This window comes from Myxine glutinosa, chromosome 3, assembly GCF_964187855.1.
Source record: "Myxine glutinosa chromosome 3, kmMyxGlut1.1, whole genome shotgun sequence".
NCBI classification, from domain to species: domain Eukaryota; kingdom Metazoa; phylum Chordata; class Myxini; order Myxiniformes; family Myxinidae; genus Myxine; species Myxine glutinosa.
Window position 1 is genome coordinate 21,764,527 of NC_136263.1, and position 22,393 is coordinate 21,786,919.

The window sequence follows — 22,393 nt, forward strand, 5'->3', positions numbered from 1 at the left end:
TCCTTCACAAGGTTTCGATCAACGGAGACAAAGGCACAGTTTATTGAACAGAGTGCGTAGAGAGAGGGAAACTTCAACACATCACAATGAGGAACACTTGGCTTTGGGGCAAGACTTTCAGAATGTTGGCACAAAGTTAATGTTGGCACCATTTCGCTGCATTCAGAGTGTGTTATGGAATCACAACAACCCATGACCTTGAAAATTCCCCTGACGAGGCCCTCTTATAGAAATCATGCACCCTTAATTATCTTAAACATCTCTATCATCTCCCCTTGCAACCGCCTCCTTTCTCATGTGTAAAGTCCTGTCTCCTTCAGCCACTCTTCATAGCTTAGTCTAGCTAGGCTCAGAACCAATCTAGCAGCCCAGCGCTGAACCCTCTTTACGGCAACTATGTCCGTTGACCAAAACTGCACACAATATTCTAGATGAGTCCTCACTAAATTCCCATATAGTGAGAACACTACCCCCTTTTATTTATAATCTATCCACCTACTCATACATCCTAAAGCCCTGTCTGCTTTGCCTGTACTGACAGCAAGCTGGCATTGTCTTGTCTGCATACTCCCCCCCCCCCCCCACCCTCCCTTCCCCCGATATCTAATTCCACCCCCAAATTATTATAATTCCAAATTATTGTCGCGTAACCGTGATTAACACCACCGTTACGGATGACCGATTGCGAGACTTTAACTCCCGAGGCGAACACTCAATGGCGGACTCACGTTCAACACCAACGCGCGAAATGGCGGGACGCAGCGAAGGCTCCGCAGCCTTATCTATTAAAATGAAACACCCAGGAAACTGCGTTCAAATATGTACAGAAAATAATATAAGGATTTATTATTAAAAGTAAAGCCAGTGAAAAAGCACGCGCCGGTAATCTAATAACTAAATCGGGACGTCCCCACACGACTGATATCAAACACAAAACGAGGGAGATTAATACGAAAATAACAAGTCACGTCGTGTACAGTGTACGCGGATTCGGGCTTATCTGTCTTTGTCGTCCTTGTGGCTGCCGTCCAACACCGCTCCTTTCGGCCCGATCGCACACCTCGCTCCAAGTTCCACGGCCCTCTGCCTCCGCCTCCAAGCGCCACCAGGCCTCGTCGGTCCAACGCAGGGCTGCACGAAGCAACCAAAAACCAAGTGCCAACTGCCAACTGCTGAGTGCCGAGTGCCAACTGCCAACTGCAACGAGCTGTGGTCACGAACTGTAGAAAATGGCACGAACCGTCAACTGCCACGAGCTCTCACTTCTCTCAACTGCCACTCCGGTACCGAACTGGGACGCTCTACTCAACTGTTCAACGAACTGGGACGACTCGAGATCAGATCGCAACTCAACTCAACTGGCGAACTCAGAGAGACTCAACTCAACTCAACTGGCGAAAATGGCGTCCGACCGTCGCATATATCTCTCCCCGATGACGTCACATTCGCGCACTCCTCAGCCAATCATATGGTCCCAGCTCGCCGGTCACGCCCTCTACGGCATGCGACTCCTAACATCTCCCCCGTTACGCGGCCCTGCGGTCCTGGCATAACACGTGCCGGCCCGGTTTGTAGGCCTTGGGAGGTGTACACGGTGGCGGCCAATTGTGGTGGTGTTTTTGGCCTGGTTTCCTGTCAATTTTAATACGGAGTCCTTGTCAGGGAAAGGGGATTATTTAATGTTGCGCTAAGGACCTAACTAATGTTTATGTGGTTTGCAGTGCCATAAAGGACAAAGGTTTGATTACTAGGTGATACTCACAGGGGCGTTACCTTTAACCCCTCACTATTTAACACTCGAATCTCCAGGTAGATCCACACTCATACATCTTACCCCGACAACCGCCTAAACATCAATAACTTATTACATGTAGAGTCCCTGTCACGACAGCCGAATACCTACCTATTCAGATCTACCTAGCTCTAGATGTTGCATTACCAAATTCATAACACAGCCCCCCCCCTGGAACCGTAGCTCCTGCAAGGTTCACCGCAGGGCTACCATTCCAGCCTTAACACTTACTGTCACACGCTTAATTAACCTACGAAATAAATCAGGAAGGGCTGTGGGAAGTGAGTCGGACTACCTACCTACACTTCCTTAACATGCTGAACCCCTTAACCATCATGCAAGTATGTACATCTTCTTCGTTGTTCCTGTGGAGGGAGGAAACAACAACACACAACAAAACTCCTACCTTATCCACAAACTTAACCATCTTACCAAAACTCAAAACTCTAACCTTTGTACATACCCCGGTCTACAGACCGCGTCCCCCGGTGGATGCCACAAGACACAACCTTACCTGCGGGGCCATCCCCAATGCATCCCACTAAATTTCCACGGGCCCTGTCCAGATGTTACAGGTGAGTGACACGGCTCGGTGGATTTCGCCCACATTCATGCAACACAGACCCCTTAACCACTCATTCTCATTCCATAGGTCATCAAGGCATTTCAAAAATCAACAAAGCACTTATTCCCAATACACCCCCTGCAGGACCATGGCATTGATGTCATTCACGTGTGTGTGCATTCCTCAACTAGGCAGCGGGGAGGTACCGCACAAAAGATGGTGGGGGCGCATCAGGCTGTGGTGCCCGCAGTCCCAAAAACAAGTCAACCGACTTACAAATTCATTGCCCCCCCCCCCCTTTACCTCTTGGCCCCATGACAGCCCAACAGCCCCTTTCCGCCGTTACCTCGCCGGTGAGGGTCTCCACACACCCCAGGCTCCTTTGCCTCCTGCTTTCGCGCAGCAACACGGGTCACCGGGGGACTTCCTCACCCCGCGGCGCCCAACCAGACCCTCCACTGACGAGCTCCAATTTCCAGTTACCACCGGCTGCCAGGGGTAATTGCCGCAGAGGGGGGCCCGCAGGCATCGCTCCTCAGAGCTTGCTCTGTACCTGCGGACACACACACCTTCCCCACCCACAAGACCCCAAAACACACTTCCTCCCCCGCTGCCATTCAATTCTCCACACAACTCAGCACAATTCAGTACAATTCCATAGATGGTGTAAAAGGTGTTACAAGGCTTGCCATGGCCTGCTACATGTGAAATTCCCCCAGTTCACATTTAAACCATCACATCTTCCCAAAAGCACATTTCCAAAAGCACAATTATCACCCCTCATTATCTCCAATAATCATCACACACTCTCCAGGTTCCACTCTCACGACCACATCAAAACACGTAACCACAATACAAAAACATACGCCACCCACAAGACACTGTGGCTCCCATTCCATCCCCTCACCGGCCATGTCATCACTCACACCCGCCTCCCAACTCCAATTTACATGTCCCCAATTTCCAAAGCAAATCCTGAAGCCTGGGACAGTACTCCTCAAAACACTCACCTCAAGTGCAGGTAGTTGCAGGTTGGTCAGGTCCAAGAGTGTCATCCACCCTTCACAATCCCAAAATTTCACATTGGGCCTACCAAATACTTCCAAATTTCTCTTTTGTCCCCACTACACTGGCAGGTATGTGGATCCGCATCCAACGGTGATCATCACTACACAACTACCTATGGCCACGACAGCTCTGCACCTCTACCGTGCAAGGGTCACCGGGACAAGGTGAGCAGTCAAAACGCCAACATGGCCCATGAGTGTCCATAAGGGTGCGACCCACCATCCATCCTTCGGCCCCCCTGCGAGGAACACAGCTGCAGCAGCCCCAGCTGGCCAATGTGGTGAGCACTTGCTGCCAAAACACACTACCGCACACACAACCTCGGCCCTGGGGGGCACGGTCGCAGTGCGTGGCATCCCTACAGCCACGTCCCCTGCACCTCCCCATCATCCCCCAGTCCGACTACAGAACTGCAGCCCCCCAGTGCTCACCCACACTTGACCACACCAAGGTCCAGTCAACAGCCATGCTCCACCAGGAGACCCACCCAGAAGACATGGTCCACACACCTCGGACACGCACAGCACCACGTTGACCCTCAGGCTACACAACTACATCCCCATCATCCCGCGTCCCAAATATCAGCACAGTTGCCCCCGCAACCAGTTGAAAGCTGTGTCTTGCTACCCTATTAATTTCATCACAGCCTCCAACACTTTGGTCTACACACCTGGATCAATAATGGCGTCACTGTACAGTGTCCACCATGGCATTTCACAATCCACCCTTAAATTTGCATCTAACCCACAGATTACCCATGCCAACCATTTGTCACATTTCACTCACCTCACCAAAGAAGGATGCTTTGCCATACACATGCCAGCCGAGCATGGCCCATATGCTCGGCTCGTCGTTACACATCTCCCGATTCACATCCCCATGGCTCTCTTCCCAACCCGAGAGTCCATAAATCACAACGGAGCATCTGTGGAAGGTCGCTCACACCATCACGTTCCACAGATGCCCCAATGGTTGTCCGGCAGGCTATCTCCATCCCTGTCCATTCGGTTTGACCCGCGTCCATAGACCAACCACCATGCCAGGTCACCACATGCTGGTTGTCCCAGAGTCCCTGGAGGAGAGTGCCAGGCCGCATGCCCGGGTGGTCACCACATCAGTCCCAAGTTGGCCGTCCGCAGTGCCACCACCAAAGCGCGACCCACAACACCTCCCCCTAGTGGTCCTCAATATTTGCCATCCCAGGCTTGAGAACCCACCTCGGACCTCCCTGGAGGTCTTAACCCCCACCAGGGTCCGGTGACCCTGCCGGCCCGAGCCACCAGCTCGGACGGCGCCCCGACGGACAAGGGACGCCACACTCCACCAGACCCCCCGTGGGACCCAGGTCGTACCTCGACACCCAAGGCTGGACCCCACGTCCAAATCTCGCCATCACAGCCCCCCAGCTGGCCGGCATACCCAAATTTTGAAAGGGGCAACTTTTGCCCGAGGCCATCACCCATGACCTCTCCATGTCCAGATCCCGCAGCCCGGGGACCAATCCCAACCATGGCTGCTCCAAATCAATTTCCCATTGTAATTTTATTTTAAATTTTATTTTACAAATTTTCATTCCCATTGCCAAACCGCAGCTGCAGGGACCAACCTCTACCACCGGTTGTTCTGCCCCTCCCTGCAGTTGATCCAAATTCCCTACAGGGACCAAATCTCCAGAAGCTCTATCTCCCGATCCTCCAAGATCCAAATCCAGCCCGGAGCCAACACACTCCCCCAACTGGTTGTCCAATTTTGGAGCCTCTGTTTCCAAATAGCAGTGTACAGTGAGCGTCCCCTCGGTCATTCCAACCACCTCCTCGGACCAACTCACCTCTTCCCCCAGACTCCTTTGGGCCTGAACAAGCTCTACCTCCATGGGACTGTCACAGGTCTCCAGCCGCTGGATCAACTCATCCTCATCATTAGAAATCATTCCTGGCCCCGCCAGGCTTTGATCAATATCCCCAATAAATACCCGGTCCGGCTCTATCGCATGGACCCCCAAAAACTCTACCCCCTCTTGCTCCGCACCACCGCCCTGGTGCTGCACAATTCCAAATTCATCCCCCGGTTGGGGTGTTGTGACATCCACACGGTCCCGATAGCCTTCCAGGTCCCCATTTGCTTTATCAATTCGAGCATTTGTGGCACCAATCTGACCCTCCAACTTTTCCCCCATTTGGACAGCCTGCGTCACGCCCTCCTCTATTTTTGACATTAATTCTTCCCGTTTCAATTCAATTTCCACCCCTATGGCTTTTTCCATCTCCCCCATTTGAGTTTCTACTTCACCCTCCAATTTCCCCAGTCTGTCCGTAATTTGGTTTTGCACTCTCCCTTCTATGCCATCAATTCGTTCCCCCAGCTGCTGTGCCATTTCCCCAATTTTTCCTTCCAATTGTTCATTTCTTTCCTTTATTTCATTCCCTTGTTCATTCATTTGTTCATTCATCACCTCCATTTTTCCCTCCAATCCATCGATTTTGCTGACCATCCCTTTGATTTGTTCTTTCAATCCCTCCTTTAATCCTTCAATTTTATCACTCTGGGCATTCAGTTCCCCTTTTAACCCATCAATTTTATTTCCCAACCCACTTTTCATTTGTCCCATTTGTTCCTCCAATCGCTCACCCTGAGCATCCATCCGGTTCCCCAATCGCTCACTCTGTGCGTTCATGTCTCCCATCTGCTTTCCCAATCGCTCACTGTTCTTTTCCATCCCTTCCATTTTTCGAAGCAATTGACCCAACATCTGGTCGGTTGTCGGGGCCGTTCCTACTACTCCCGACTCCCCGGTGGGGGAGGGGGATAAGTTGGTGCTCGGGACGAGGGAGGTTCCAAGGCTCACCTCTGCATCTAATTCCCCTATTTCCGGCTCACTCCCAACGCTGACGGAGGCCTCGCTACGCACCTCCATTTCGTCGACCTCCGACATCCGCTTTTCGGAAGGTCGTTCCCCGCGCGCGTATTTATTTTAATACCAAAAACACAATTTAAATTTGACGAAGACGCGATATCGCGCTCCGTATGCCCAATTGATTATTAAATTTCTCCGCCTCGCCTATACAAATTTTGCGTTCGAACGTCGGACGCAATGTACGCCCGACCGTGTCGATGTCTCGCCGCGGACAAAAAATTTGTCCGACGGATTCGAATCCTACACTCCTGACACCACTTGTCGCGTAACCGTGATTAACACCACCGTTACGGATGACCGATTGCGAGACTTTAACTCCCGAGGCGAACACTCAATGGCGGACTCACGTTCAACACCAACGCGCGAAATGGCGGGACGCAGCGAAGGCTCCGCAGCCTTATCTATTAAAATGAAACACCCAGGAAACTGCGTTCAAATATGTACAGAAAATAATATAAGGATTTATTATTAAAAGTAAAGCCAGTGAAAAAGCACGCGCCGGTAATCTAATAACTAAATCGGGACGTCCCCACACGACTGATATCAAACACAAAACGAGGGAGATTAATACGAAAATAACAAGTCACGTCGTGTACAGTGTACGCGGATTCGGGCTTATCTGTCTTTGTCGTCCTTGTGGCTGCCGTCCAACACCGCTCCTTTCGGCCCGATCGCACACCTCGCTCCAAGTTCCACGGCCCTCTGCCTCCGCCTCCAAGCGCCACCAGGCCTCGTCGGTCCAACGCAGGGCTGCACGAAGCAACCAAAAACCAAGTGCCAACTGCCAACTGCTGAGTGCCGAGTGCCAACTGCCAACTGCAACGAGCTGTGGTCACGAACTGTAGAAAATGGCACGAACCGTCAACTGCCACGAGCTCTCACTTCTCTCAACTGCCACTCCGGTACCGAACTGGGACGCTCTACTCAACTGTTCAACGAACTGGGACGACTCGAGATCAGATCGCAACTCAACTCAACTGGCGAACTCAGAGAGACTCAACTCAACTCAACTGGCGAAAATGGCGTCCGACCGTCGCATATATCTCTCCCCGATGACGTCACATTCGCGCACTCCTCAGCCAATCATATGGTCCCAGCTCGCCGGTCACGCCCTCTACGGCATGCGACTCCTAACATCTCCCCCGTTACGCGGCCCTGCGGTCCTGGCATAACACGTGCCGGCCCGGTTTGTAGGCCTTGGGAGGTGTACACGGTGGCGGCCAATTGTGGTGGTGTTTTTGGCCTGGTTTCCTGTCAATTTTAATACGGAGTCCTTGTCAGGGAAAGGGGATTATTTAATGTTGCGCTAAGGACCTAACTAATGTTTATGTGGTTTGCAGTGCCATAAAGGACAAAGGTTTGATTACTAGGTGATACTCACAGGGGCGTTACCTTTAACCCCTCACTATTTAACACTCGAATCTCCAGGTAGATCCACACTCATACATCTTACCCCGACAACCGCCTAAACATCAATAACTTATTACATGTAGAGTCCCTGTCACGACAGCCGAATACCTACCTATTCAGATCTACCTAGCTCTAGATGTTGCATTACCAAATTCATAACATTATTGTTGACTTCCGGAAAAACAAAACTCCCATTCAAGCCTTGGTTATTCACGATGCGGTAGTTGAGTTTGTCACTTCTTTTTAAGTTTCTAGGCATACATATTTCCAATGACCTTAAGTGGGAGATAAACACCCTACCTTTGATCTTTGTTCTTTCTTCAAAAGTTGAAATTTTTTGGTGTCGGCCATTCTGTGTTGATCAGGTTATATCGCACAGTGATGGTGTCCTTGCACTGTCGTTCACTGTTTGGTATGGTTAGGATATTGTTGTGGATTTGAGAATTGTTGTAAATATCACCCTCTGTAAAGTGTAATGATTCCTTGTAAATATCTCCGTTTTGTGTGTAAAGGTCAAAGGTCGTCCTCTTAGTTACTCCATCGCAAGCACGTAGACCACCATATACCCTTCTAAATAGTTATTTCCTCATTATGTGTATTAGTTTAAGGCTGTGTCTCCCATTAATCGACTCTGCATTGCACCGAATTGAAATAAGATAGATTCCCTTTCATTCCCTCAAAGCCTCTATTGCCAACTGCATTTGCCGCCATTGCCATGTGCTCTAACTCGGAGAAGAAGGTGGGAGGAGTCAACCAAGCGCCAGGAACAAGGCGTGGCTTTGCCAACGCCTCATCAAGGGGGCGGGATCGGTGAGCCCTCGCGACCAATCCAGGCCGAGGCGAGCTCACCGATGGGCGTTTCTAAAAGGCCGGCAGCTTGATCGCCACACGCCTTATAAAAGGAAGTTGGGAGGGACTGCTTAGGCAGATGACCGAGGAAGCCCCCACGAGCAGATAAAAAGTGCGTAAGAGTTCACCAAAAGCAGTCCACCGAGAGTGGAGTTGAGCCCAGTGGAGGAGGCGCGGCGGCGTTGAGGGACAAACCACAGCTTCGAGACCTCCGTAGTCCGCCCCCACCCCCCCCCCCCCCCCCCGGTGATACGCAGCTTCGACCCGCTGTTATGCGGGAACCGATTGCTGTGGGATCGGTGGCCGTCGAGGTCGAGCCCGACGTCCCGTGCGGGAGCAAGCTCCAACCTGAACCTTCTTCCCCTTCCAGCCATTCCAGCCATTCATCCCTATCATCATCCCCCCGTGTAAGTCCGTCTTACTTCTTCCCTGGAAAGGAGTGATTGTCGTCCGTCTTTTATGTTGTCCTGGGGTATAAGTCTGTATAAGCTAGAAATTGCACTGTGTCTTCTGGTCCTTCCATCCTTCTGTAAATTATTTTCATATCTTTCCTTCTCCTTGGTTCCTTTAATTGTGTAAATATTAGTAATAAATTATATTTGTTCTTCCTACTTTTGCCTTCTTCTTCTTCACATCCGTTCGTCTTTGAGGTTTCCACATTGAACACCTGTGGCGCGATTTTGGCCAACGTTCAGGATCGGGTCTAGTTACTTGCTAATGGTTCGTGCCGCGGCTGCTAATCCGCTCGGCAATTAACATCTTGTCCGCGGTCGCGAACGAGGTTGCTCACCTGCCTCTCCGGAGGGAGCCGAGCAACTTCAGGGCTCACGTCGGTCAGTCATAGACGAGGGGATTAATCCCCCCTCGATAAGGGGGAAAGAGGCCGACATTGGGTTCCGTAACAATTGGTGTCAGGAGCGGGATTCGGACCTGAAGTGCGCTTAACGCACTCAAAATTACGAGTGGCCCAAGATTTGATTTTATAACCACTAAATTTTAAAATAGTGCCATGGATAGTCAAGGCGATCGGGTGCCGGTGGGGGAATTAGAAGAGGGGTTAGGGGTAACCCAGGACCACAGGGGGGAAATGGAGGAGGAGAGCAATGAAGATGTGGTTGCGGGGGTATCAGGTGCGCAAGATGGCGCCCTCGCACACGTGGTTACAGAGGCACAAAATGGCGCCTCGCACGAGCGCGCGGTAGCCGCGCCCGCTGCGCAAATAGGGGGAATTGATGTGCGGGACCTCATGGCGCAGATTAATGCAGCCATACTAATGGGGAATATAGGATTGGAAATCAGAATGGGGAAGCGATTAGGAAATCAAATCGGGGGGCTCGAAGCTAAATTTGAGGGGTTAGACAATAAATTTGAGGGTTTAGACAATAAATTTGGGGGATTAGAAAGCCAAATCGGGGGGCTCGAAGGTAAATTGGGGGGCCCACTAGAAGACATGGGTAATCAAATTTGGGAAATGAAGGAGGGGTTAACGGGGTTGGAAAATAGAATGGCTGCCCAGGAGAACCAGATGGAAGGGGTGAAGAATGGGTTAGGGGGGTTAGAAAACACCATGGAAGGCAAATTGAGGGAAATAGGGGAGCAATCCGCCCGGGAAATTAAACAAATGGGAGATCAGATAGAGGAGGTGAAAATCGGGTTGGAAACTAAATTGGATGCCCAGAGGAATGATTTGGAACAGATGAGGGCAGCATCTACCAAGGAGATGGGGGAAATTGTGGAGGAGATCAGACGAGGTGTGGGCGAGGAGGTCGCGGGGGTACGCGAGGAGGTAAAGCGAGGTGAGGAGCGTATGGAGAAAGAGGTGAGAAATAGTACGGCTAGGTTACAGGGGGGCATAGAGGATCTGACGAGGGGAGTAGAACAGCTGACGGTGGGACAAAAGGAATTAGTGGAGCAAGTAGAGAAGAACACTGCGATAATCGGGGGGTTAAAGGCGACGCAGAAAGAAATAAAAAAGGAACTGATAGTGACAAAGAGGGAATGTCAGATGGTACATGAGGGGTTGACAAAGAGGTTGGACGAGGTAACAGAAGCAATGGAGACGAAAGACCGGGAGGTGAGGACGCACATAGAAACTATCAAGGTGGCCTTAGAGGACGAAATTGAGGGGGCGCACCGGGAAATGAAAGAGGTGAAGCAAAAATTAGAGGATGTGGAAGAGGGGGTGAGTGAAATTAAGAAGAGATGGAGGGAAACTAAGAGAGAGATAAAGGAGGAGGTGATGGAATATGTACAAGGTCTGTGCTCAAATCGTGATGATGTGCTTACTGACCAAATAAAGAGTTTGCAGGTGGCGGAGGAGGGGCGAAGACGAGGTGTCGAGGTGAGTGGCGATATACTCGGAAATGTATATGGTGTGAGGGGAGATTCAGGAGGCTTGGGTGTTGGGTTAGACCCGGGTGTTCGTGAGGGACCAATGGTGAGGTGTATGACTGGTCCGGAGTGTATGGATAGAGGAGGTCTGACTATGGGGAGTGAGAGGGGTATTGGTGAGCAAGGGTGTGCGGGTATGGAGTGGGTAGCGGGTTGCGGAAGGGCGACCCAGGCATCAACACCAAGAGGGGTAAAGTTTGGAGGGACGGGGGATGCACGGGAGCCCCCCGGGAATAGTGTACTGTGGGGGCCCGAACGGTTGGGTCCCGCGCTGATCCCGCAAGGAGTGACGCACGGGGTCCGGCCTTCGGGCGCCCACAAGGTCCCACTCGCACCGTATGACGGCAAGAGTGATCTGAGGGCATACCTGGCGCAGTTTGAATACGTGTGCAGAGGCAACGGTTGGAATCCGGACGAAGGTGGAGGACACCTTGTGGGGGCACTGCGCAGTGCGGCGGCGGAGGTGCTGACAGCTTTACCACCGGGTGCTCTCACCCTGCCAGCTCTCCGTGCGGCCTTAATTAATAGATTCGGCATTGAACAGCAAAGCGAGCTTGCTAAAGCTCAGCTTGCTCAGCGCAAACGCAAGCCCAGACCATCGGGGAACTTGCCCATGACATTCGCCGCGCAGTCGAAATCGCACACGCAGCGAGTTCCCAGGAAAGCCTGGCGCTGGATCACTTTATCCAGGCTCTTCCGGATCTGGAGCTCCGAGAACAGCTCGCCATGTGGCGCCCGCAGACCATGAGTCAGGCGGCCGATGCTGCAGCCCGTTGGGAAGTGGCGGTGCGTCAGGTAGGGCCCGTGATGGGTGGCGGCCCCCCTAGGGGGCCCTGACCTGGAGAGCATGGTCCGGAGGCTGGTGGATCGGCGCCTGGCGGGACCTGGACCATGGCAGGCGGCCCCAGCGGTGGTACCCGGTAGTCCACGGCAAAGTACACCAATTCGGACATTCAGGGGGGGAAATTTGGAATACCGGAGGCAAGCACCTTACCAGGTGAGGTGCTATAATTGTGCTCGGCTGGGTCACCGTGCGTGGGGGTGTCGAGCTCCGTGCCGGGACGGTCCCCGCCAGCCGATGCCCTCAACTCCGCCCCGTATCGATCGGCCTAGCCGACCTCAGACACCCCCCCGCCAGGGCCCGGGAAACTAGAACGTGCCGGACATGCAGGGCGGTGTTCGGCAGTAGGGGATGGAGAGGAGCCCTCATTGACGCGACAGGTCATTCATTGTGGCCAAATTGGATTCAGTAGTTTAACAATTCGATGCAAAATTGCCGGCGTGGGGGTAGACGCCGTTGTGGATACGGGAGCCAGCGCCACGATCATCAGCCCCGTGATCCTTAATTCGAGTGCAGACGGCTGGGGTAAAATCCAGCGTCTGGAAAATCATAGTTTGCAGCTGGCTACCGGGGCAACGGCTCCAATCATAGGGCGTGGTTTTGTAACCCTCAAGTTGGGATCGGTAAAGAAAGAGATAGAGGTTTGGGTGGCGGAGGTGTGCGACCCATGCTTAATAGGGTTGGATTTGTTGACTGCCAAAGGTTGTAAAATCGACTTGAGCCGGGGGATCCTGCAAGTGGGAGTGGAAGAGCTACCATTGGAGGGGGTGAGCACGGCCGAGAGGGTGGAGCTGGAGGCTCCTGAGGCCGTGACCATCCCTCCGGGGGCCGAGGCCATAGTGCCGGCCCGATGGTCAGCTCGCCCGACATGGCAGGGGTCCTGCGGCCTGGTCGAACCGGTGGCAGCGCGATCCATACCTGGTTTAATCATGGGCCGCACCCTTGTAAAAACGGACGGGCCGGTGGTGGCTGTTCGTGTAATTAACATTCGTATAGAACCACGCACTATAGTGAGGGGCACGAAGGTAGCTGGCTGCACCCCAGTTAGAGAAGTCGCATCAGTGAGGGGCGAGAACGTCCAGCCGAGCCGGCCCCAGGGGGAGCCTTCAATAAATAGTAGGAATTGGCCCGATCCCATTTGCGAGATGGTAAATCGTAGTAGTGTAGAGTTGGGAGGTACCCAGAGGGAGGCCTTACACAAACTGATTGGATCCCATTTGGATCTCTTCTCCTTGTCCCCCGAGGATATTGGACGTACGGGCCTGGTGAAACATCAGATCCACACCGGTGAGGCCCGGCCGATTCGTCAGCCCGCCCGACGGCTCCCTTGGAGCAAGAGGGCGGAAGCTGACGAGCAGGTTGAAAAGATGCTCGAGGCAGGCGTCATCGAGCCCTCGGGAAGTCCCTGGATGTCACCTGTTGTGCTGGTTAAAAAGAAAGATGGGACCACGCGTTTCTGCGTGGACTATCGCCAGCTAAACAACGTGACACTCAAGGACTCATATCCCCTGCCAAGAATTGATGACACCCTCGATGCCGTTGCGGGCTCAGATTGGTTTACAACTCTAGACCTCAAGAGTGGGTATTGGCAGGTGGAGATGGATAGGACAGGGAAGGAGAAAATGGCATTTTCCACAGGTAAGGGGCTGTATCAGTTCACTGTGATGCCGTTTGGTTTGTGTAACGCCCCCGCCACCTTTGAGCGATTAATGGAACATGTACTAGGTGGCATGCCATGGCAATCATGCCTGGTATACCTGGATGACGTCCTAGTACATGCCAAGACCTTCCCCCAGGCTTTAGCTAATTTGGACCAGGTGTTCGGGTGCCTCAGACAGGCAGGGTTGAAATTGAGCCCGAGTAAGTGCACCTTGTTTGCAAGAGAGGTGGCCTATTTAGGTCACGTTATCGGTCGCAAGGGGGTAAAAACAGACCCAGACAAAATTACAGCGGTAGAGGAGTGGCCCGCACCACGTACCATCAAGGAGGTGCGGGGATTTTTGGGACTCTGCTCCTACTACCAGCGCTTTGTGGCGAAATTTGTGGAGTTGGCCCGTCCCCTCCACCGGCTTACGGAGAAGGGGACGCGCTTTAATTGGACAAGGGAGTGCCAAGAGGCCTTCCTAAAATTGAAGGGGTGTTTGACATCCGCACCCCTTCTAGCTTACCCCACTAGCGACGGGACATTTACCCTGGACACGGATGCGAGCCTGGAAGGATTGGGCACAGTTTTGTCTCAGACACAGGAGGGCGTGGAGAGACTGATTGGTTATTATAGTCGGGCCTTAAGTAGGCCCGAGCGAAATTATTGCGTAACCCGCAAGGAATTATTGGCTATGCTGGCTGCCATGAACCCGTACCTGTACGGGCGGAAATTTTTGGTTCGAACTGACCATTCCTCCTTGCAAAGGCTCCTTCGGTTCAAGGAACCGGAGGGCCAAATTGCAAGGTGGTTGGAAAAGTTGCAGCAGTACGATTTTAATGTGACCCATCGGGCCGGGAAGGCCCATGGTAATGCTGACGTGCTCTCTCGGCATCCTTGTCTGGGGGAAAACTGTAAATTTTGTGCGAGGCACGAGGAGAGGGAGCAATTGGGCGATTCTGCCCCGATTCTCGTCGTCTGGGCAACCCGGGTGAGAGGGACAATTTTGCCACTAACCGCAGATGATAAATTTGGAACTTTGGCGTGGAGCACGGCCCAGCAGGAGGATCCCGTTCTAGGGCCGGTGTTCAAATGGGTCAAATTGGGGCAAAGACCAAAGGGGGGAAGAGGTCACCCCCCTCGGGGCGCAAACAAAGGCGTATTGGGCTCAGTGGCAGACCCTGGAATTGAAAGACAACATCTTGTATCGCAAGTGGGTGGAGGTTCCCTCTGAGAGAACTTCCTGGCTGGTGATAGTCCCTGACAAATTTAAGAACGTCATATTACAACAGGTGCATGGTACCCGCTCCGGCGGCCATTTGGGCAGGACAAAGACAACATCTCGGGTCCGCCGGAGGTTCTATTGGGTAAACATGGGGCGCGACATACAGGACTGGTGTTGGAGATGCGACGCCTGTTCTGCCAAAAAGGGGCCAGCACGGAGGATGAGGGCCCCCCTTCAATTACACCAGGTGGGGGCCCCCTTGAGCAGGTGGCTATGGATATTCTAGGACCGCTGCCCCGCACCCGCCAAGGTAATAAGTACATCCTCGTTGTAATGGACTATTTCACCAAGTGGCCGGAGGCCTACGCCCTCCGCAACCAAGAAGCCGGGGTTGTAGCGCAGGCCTTCGTGAGAGGATTTGTATGTCGGCACGGGATTCCACAGGAGCTGCACACCGATCAGGGTCGAAATTTTGAAAGCCAATTACTAAAAGACGTGTGCAGACTCCTGTCAATTCGGAAAACACGGACCACGCCCTTGCGGCCACAATCTGACGGGATGGTGGAAAGATTCAATCGAACATTGATCCAACAACTGGCATTGTTCACCACCACCCGTCAGGATGACTGGGACGAACATCTCCCGTACTTGTTAATGGCCTACCGAACTAGCCAGCACGGGGCCACCGCATGCAGTCCAGCGTTGCTTATGTATGGGCGGGAGTTGCGGGCTTCCGCCGACTTGCTATGCGGTCCCGTGCCAGACACCACAGATACACTGCCGAGGGAGGGTTACGCACGTCACCTGGAGGAAGGCATGGAGCGGGTCCATGCCTTTGCCCGCCGCCAGCTCCATCTGGCGGGGGCCAAGATGAAGCGCAGGTACGACCACCGGAGCCAGGGGAGTCAGTACGCTCCGGGGATGAAGATTTGGTTCTTTAATCCCCGGAGGCGGAAAGGTAGGTGCCCAAAACTCACCTCCCCCTGACAAGGCCTGGGAGTCGTCCTGTCGCAAGTCTGTGACGTGGTCGTTAAGATCAAAATGGGGCCACGGGCCCTCCCTCGGATCGTCCATGCCGACCGGATAAGACCTTATGCCGGCGAGCAGGCGCCCTCGTGGATCGCCTCGGCTCTAGATGCCGAGGCAGGACCCAGTACCTCTTGCGAAGGGGTCTCGTAGTGTCAGAGGACTGCGGGGGGGGGGGGGGGGGGTGATAGTGGGACATGCCCGATGTGGTGGGATGGCAACTCTGCCATCCCTCACTACGGGGCACATGAGCACTAGCTATGGGGTTTATGGCAGTGTAAGCTCGCAGAGGGAGGGTTAGGATAATGCATAGGGATCTAGAGAAGATGACCATAGGTAACGGTAGAGGTAAGTCGCAACATGGGACAGGTAGTTGGGGACATAGAGAGGTTAGAATGGTTGTTAATGACGTGGGATGTGCTTAGTTTAAAGGGAAGACGGGGAGCACCAAGTTAGAGGGGAACCAAGTTGATCAGATGATGCCGTGTGTTTGAGAATCGAAAGTGTATGAAGCAGCGTATGAGGAATAATTGTGATTGTGAGTTGTATTGAGCGTGAAAGTGTATGGAGCAGTGTATGAGTGAGTAATGGTGATTGAGTGTTGTGTTGAGCAAATGGTCCTGGAGGAAGGAGGGTGCAGGAGGCACCAGGTGTGATGGCACAGGTGTGCAAATACAGGTGTATGGAGAATGGTTGGGTGGAATACATGGAGTATGGAATATATGGAGTATGGAATGGATGGTGTGGAGTGAGTATGGTGGAAACAGTGGAGTGGAGTGGATGGTGCGAAGGTGTGAATGGGGGAAAAGTGGACCCCTATCACGAATACCCGGGGAGGGCAGTTTAAGAGTTAGGTAGAGGGAGTAGGTAAATTGTGGTTGGATATTGGCATCTGTGGTGCGTGTGGAAGAATGGTGTTTGGATGGGTGCATTAGTGACGTGGAAATGGCTGGGCATGTGGCCTGTTAGTGTGTGTAGTTAAATGGGCACTCCGCCACTGTGAGGATGTCGGCCAGGTGAGGCCGCAGGTGGGCTCTGGGAGCCGTTAGAGTTGTGGATGGGGCCCGAGGATCCGGAGGACGGACCCGGGTAGCCCAGTGCCAGAGAGGGCACCGAGTGGGGAGAGCGCCAGAGGGCCTTCCCCAGTTAGATAGGTTAGGGTAAGGAGCAGGTAAGCTCGGAGGCAACTGCAGTGGTGGAGGTGTGCAGGTAGGTAGACCTGCTGGGAGAGCCACACGACCCAGTCCTGAAATTGTGCAAAGGCACAGGGAGTTGAATCGGGGGAGTGAGACCCCAAATTGATGAAGCACCACAGTTTGGTCAATGGGAATTTGGTTCTTAAAACTGCATAGAGTAAGATGGCCAATGGATTGGCAGGGAAAGACCCCGGGTAGTGTAAAGTGTGTTAATGTCATTTAAGCGAATAGTTAGGATTGAAATCTCCTTGCACCATCTACGTCCACTCACCTGAGGTAACGACGGTGCTCCACACCGTGCCATGGTTTGTTGGTTTTATTTTTCTGTGCAAATGTTTGGATTGTGAGACGCATCATGACGTGGGTGTGACATTGTGTTGATGTTCCATCTCTCCCTCCTTATGAGGATTGATGATTAATTGGTGATGGCAAATTTAGACAATGGGATTGTGACGAATTTGGTATAGGGGAAATATGGGGAAGACGAGACAGTAGTGACGAATTGGTAAGGGTGTAGATTTTTGTACATACGGGGGTAAGGGGCAAGGGTAGAACAGGTAACAGGGGGGGGTGACGTACGGTAGGGACAAGCTTTTCTCCGCTCAGCCTCCAGACGCACCTCACCTTGCATTGCCTTTATTGATGTGTACCTTTGTGACCTTACCCCTCGCTAACCTGCCTTCTCTGTCTTCCTTCCCCGACCCATGGATCGTGCTCTCTGGGCACCGAGGGGAGCGTGCGGGAGTCCGCCATTGTGTGCCCGAACCCCCGCAACCAGCTGCTTGTACCGATCGATGCACCACTTATGGACCACATGTCTGTGGCTGAGCACCACTCATGGACCCCACGGGTTGGGGCATGGTCCCTCTGCTGGAACCGGCCACGATGGCCCAAGATCTTACTTGCGGACCTCGGTAACGTGGCACCTATGCCATACAGGTGAACCACCCATAGTCGGCCCCTGTGGGCCATAAATAAAAATGGACACGTTTTGTGCTTTTTATTATGCCTAAATAGGCCGCCAGCAAGAAGATGAACAAGTTGACAACATCAGGAAGAACAATGGCCAGCAGAGGGAGCCAAAGAGGAAGACCAGCACCAGGGGTTTTGTTGTTTATTATGAACTGTGGTGACTGTGCACTGACTGGTGCTTTATGGTGCTTTGGTGATTATTGGTGCTGGTGCGTCGATGCAGCGCAGGCTGTCTCCCCCTCCACCCCCCCAAAAAAGAACAATCACAGGTCCTGGGTTGCGTTTTGTAAATAGACCAAGTAGCGTCACTTGTAAATAATGCTCCCCACCGTTCATGTTTAGTTTGAAAACCATTCCGCAATTCGGTTAGCTGTGGGCGTGAATCTGTTAGGTAGGGTGCAATGCTGCAGAGGGACATTTAGTTGTGTTTTAAAACTGTCGCACTCAGGGTCAGGTTAAATGTAGAGGGAACTACACCGACGTGTCACACTAAGTTAAAGTTTTATAGGCCCGAGCACGTGCCTGGAGGATGAGGGTGCAGTGTTGTGGATTTGAGAATTGTTGTAAATATCACCCTCTGTAAAGTGTAATGATTCCTTGTAAATATCTCCGTTTTGTGTGTAAAGGTCAAAGGTCGTCCGCTTAGTTACTCCATCGCAAGCACGTAGACCACCATACACCCTTCTAAATAGTTATTTCCTTATTATGTGTATTAGTTTAAGGCTGTGTCTCCCATTAATTGACTCTGCATTGCACCGAATTGAAATAAGATAGATTCCCTTTCATTCCCTCAAAGCCTCTATTGCCAACTGCATTCGCCGCCATTGCCATGTGCTCTAACTCGGAGAAGAAGGTGGGAGGAGTAGTAGGGAGATAATGGGGCTTCCAGGACACCCATGTATTTAGATGAGACTTTTCCCCAAACTGCCCATTTTCCCCCCGATTACCGCGACACCCCCTTCTCCTTTTACATGTAAGTGAATGGGGGAGTCCTTACTTAACCTCCAAGGACCACGCGACATTCAAAATTCCTCATTGATCCTATGAATATTTGCTCATTTTCTAATTTTTAAAACAACTCCATTCTCTTATGGAACTCATCCCCATCTAGGATATTGATAAACTTTACATTAAGCACCTTTCTCTGTGCGTTTATAAAATGATATGTTTCACGGAGGGACCTGGTCTGTCCTCCTCCCGATCCACATACCATTTTAAAATTATAATATTTATTATCCAGTTGATAACCATCAAAGTTCTCACTCCACTCTAGTATATTTTTCTTCCCGCCCTCCATTACCCCACTTAACAAATGAATACGTTTATCCGTCTTGAGGACCTTCTGACCCTCTCAACCTCTCGGATCTGGTATTTCTCACACTCATTATGTTTTCCATTTATATACCAAGGTTGATTACACCTCCACCCTTTAGTCTGGTTAATACTTGGTTCTATCATTTATTTATTTATAAAAAAGGCGGCGGTAGCCCTTAAAATCCCTAACCCCCCTTTTTAACTTATCACTTATATATATATATATATATATATATATCTTATCACTTATATATATCTTATCACTTATATATCTTATCACTTATATCTTATCACTTATATATCTTATCACTTATATATCTTATCACTTATATACTTATATAACCATAAGGGAGACTATCAATTCCATTTTCTAAAATATATCGTTTATCATCATATGCTCCTAGTGCTAGTTTATTTATCTCTTCTGAATATAATTCATGCTTATAACTCCTAATCCCTTTTACCTTTCGATATTGTTCCCCCCCACTCATCAAACATTGATAATAATGACCAAAATTTATACTTTCTTTAATTACATTTTTCTTAATCCCCTTGAGCTTCTGATCACACTTCTCCACATTCCCAACTCTATATTTATACGCATAGGCCTTTGCTCTCAATGCTATGAACTCACTCAGAATATTTCCACCAAGCTCATCCTTGAACTTTCCAATCACCTTTTTATTTTGATTCGAGAACAGCTGACTAGTAGCATCATAGTTGCTTGTATCATAAATTACAGAATCAGCTTTCATATCATCATAGACGTCATCTGTCTTGATACTCAGAATGAAGCTGTCCGTATCTATATACATCAACATGACGTTATCATCATACTTTGTTTTCAAATTCTCATAATAATATTCATACATCAGTAGTTTTGATAGATCGAGAACAGTAGTACCAATATAAATCGGTTTATCCATCTCAATTTCTTCTTTCATCATATGAACAGCACAAAAGTTTTCTGTAAAGATTTCAACACGCTCAAAGCTCGGTCTGTTGATTAGTTTGGAAGTTTGTTCCCAGGAAGTTGTCAACTTGATATTTTGTCTCTTTCTAACATTTTCCATAGTCTTCCCAAACACTGCGTTATTCATCAACTTATAAAAATCTTTCTCAAAGTCAGTCTTTCCAAGCGTTCTCTTTCGAGTGTTAAAATCAATATATTTCTTTAACCAATAACTCTGTTTGAATTTCAGGACCCGATGAACTTTCTCAACAATTAGACCATGTTTCACAAATTGTAAAAGATTTCTCTGATGTAGTACATAGTTCTTCTTATCAAAGAATGTTGTTAAAAGTTTTTCTGTTCTTGATTCCTTATCAAATGATTTCTGATATTCACTCAACCACTCTGGGTTTGTTAATTCTTTCTCACACCCGAAAGGAAGATCTTTATGTTTCTCAAAGAGTTATTTTGGATACTTTAGATCAACCTCCAGGAAATACCCTTCTTTCCTTTCATCCAACTCTTTTTGTGTTGAACTCAAAATCTTTTCTAGAACACCCTCATGATCACTCTCCCATTTCAATCCTCCATAAGGTTGTGCTTGGGACATTGCCCACCCATAGAGGTTGTTGGCGTCATAATACATGAGATAGGAACTATCTTTCTTTGGATCATAATCTGGAAGATATTTGTTATTTGCTTTTGAATATCTTGATGAGCAGACTTGTGAAATTCCCCCTCTCTTTGCTCTCTCTATCATCAGGAGCATATCAACATCGGTTATCAAATCCAAATCTTGTTTAGTCATTTTTAGCATAGCACTCCAAGCAAGACCCAGTGCTGTGAAATAATGAGCAGGGTCCAAGCCATATCCAGAAAGACACACAGATCTAAATGCTTCGAATACATCTGCTAGAAGAAGGACATCAGTCTTGAGATAGAGATCATGATAATCACCCATATTATTGATATTATATTTTTTCCAAACATTTTGAGCATGTACATAATCATCATCTGAAACATTGCTATTATTTAGAATATTATAAAAATCTTCTTTTGAAGGAAGTTTCTTTTCACCAAATCTTTTAAATGAATCCATATAGTCGTACGGGTAAATTCCCTTTTGTGTTAGGAGTTCCGTATCCTCATAATTACTCTCCAAGCATGGAAATTTTTTCAAATTTTTAACTAGGTTAGCAAGAGGACTAGCCATGAATTTATATGTATCCAAGAATCGAATTCTTGTAGTTGGTCTTGTTGGAATGATTTTTGTAAAGGAGATGTATTTTTGATCTGTACTTGGAATAGCACTGATACTCCCAGGAGTCTTTGACAACTCTTTAATAAACAAGTGTGTATCATAATGAGCGTTGTTATGAAGAAAGACAGGAATGAACGAGGGGAGTTTATAATTAATATTACAACTTTGATGAGCCGGACCTCTATATTTACCAGTGAGATGACAATGATCTCTAACCTTTAGGCTTTCACCAATTTTCTCCCCACAAATATGACAGGTAGCCTTTGGCTGTCTAAATTCTCTTTTTTCTTTACTTGTTAAGGACATTGGTTTATTGGTTTCTCTCATTATCGTGGTTAATCGAACACAGTCTTTTTCTAGTCGTTTCACAAACTCCTCTGGGGCATTTGACAAAATCCGCAAGGAGTATGTTTTTGATACTTATTTGTGTATGATTCTTTTGGATCTGGAGCTGCTGTTGCTATTTTTTCCAAGATACTCTCAAAATCAGCATATATCACAAAAGGATGTTTAATTGTTTTATTTTGATCTTTGAATGAAATTTTAGAACCAGGCTTTGGAAGTGTAATGACTGTTGCTTTCTCATTTGAACAATATTGTTTATGAGTATCCAATCTCTCCTGTGAATGAAATGTATTCAAACACCGACGACATGGATAAACTTTACATTTTCTAGAATAGACTTGTGATTTAATTAATCTTGAAAAGTTCTTGATATAAGCATAATGTTCAATTTCACCAGATCGGAAATACAAGAGATCAACATGTTTTTCTTTCTCATCATCTGAGATTTGTAAAATCTGCACTTTATTCTTTTCAGTCAACCCATAGACATTTATAGAAATATTATTTAACTTTTCAAACTTTGGAATATTATTAAGAGTCATCGGAAATTTCAAAATTTTCATATTCAATTCATTTTCATATTTCATATAATTGCTTACTCTTTCAGCATGTTCTTTTGCTGGATGTAGA

At 49.5% G+C, this 22,393-nt stretch overlaps 2 protein-coding genes across 4 annotated transcripts in view; both read right to left on the minus strand.

Annotated features, from left to right (window-relative positions):
• The window catches only part of OAT (ornithine aminotransferase), a 121,445-nt gene that overhangs the window by 21,626 nt on the left and 77,426 nt on the right, over positions 1 to 22,393 (minus strand). The gene's annotated exons all lie outside the window — the stretch shown is intronic.
• The window catches only part of LOC144891190 (uncharacterized), a 29,176-nt gene that overhangs the window by 101 nt on the left and 6,682 nt on the right, over positions 1 to 22,393 (minus strand). Inside the window, exons 2-3 of the mRNA XM_078773552.1 lie at positions 20,645 to 20,679; positions 19,742 to 20,611 (exon numbers count right to left, since the gene is read on the minus strand). Coding sequence (XP_078629678.1) covers positions 19,742 to 20,611; positions 20,645 to 20,679 — 905 coding nt within the window. The remainder of the gene's footprint in view (positions 1 to 19,741; positions 20,612 to 20,644; positions 20,680 to 22,393) is intronic.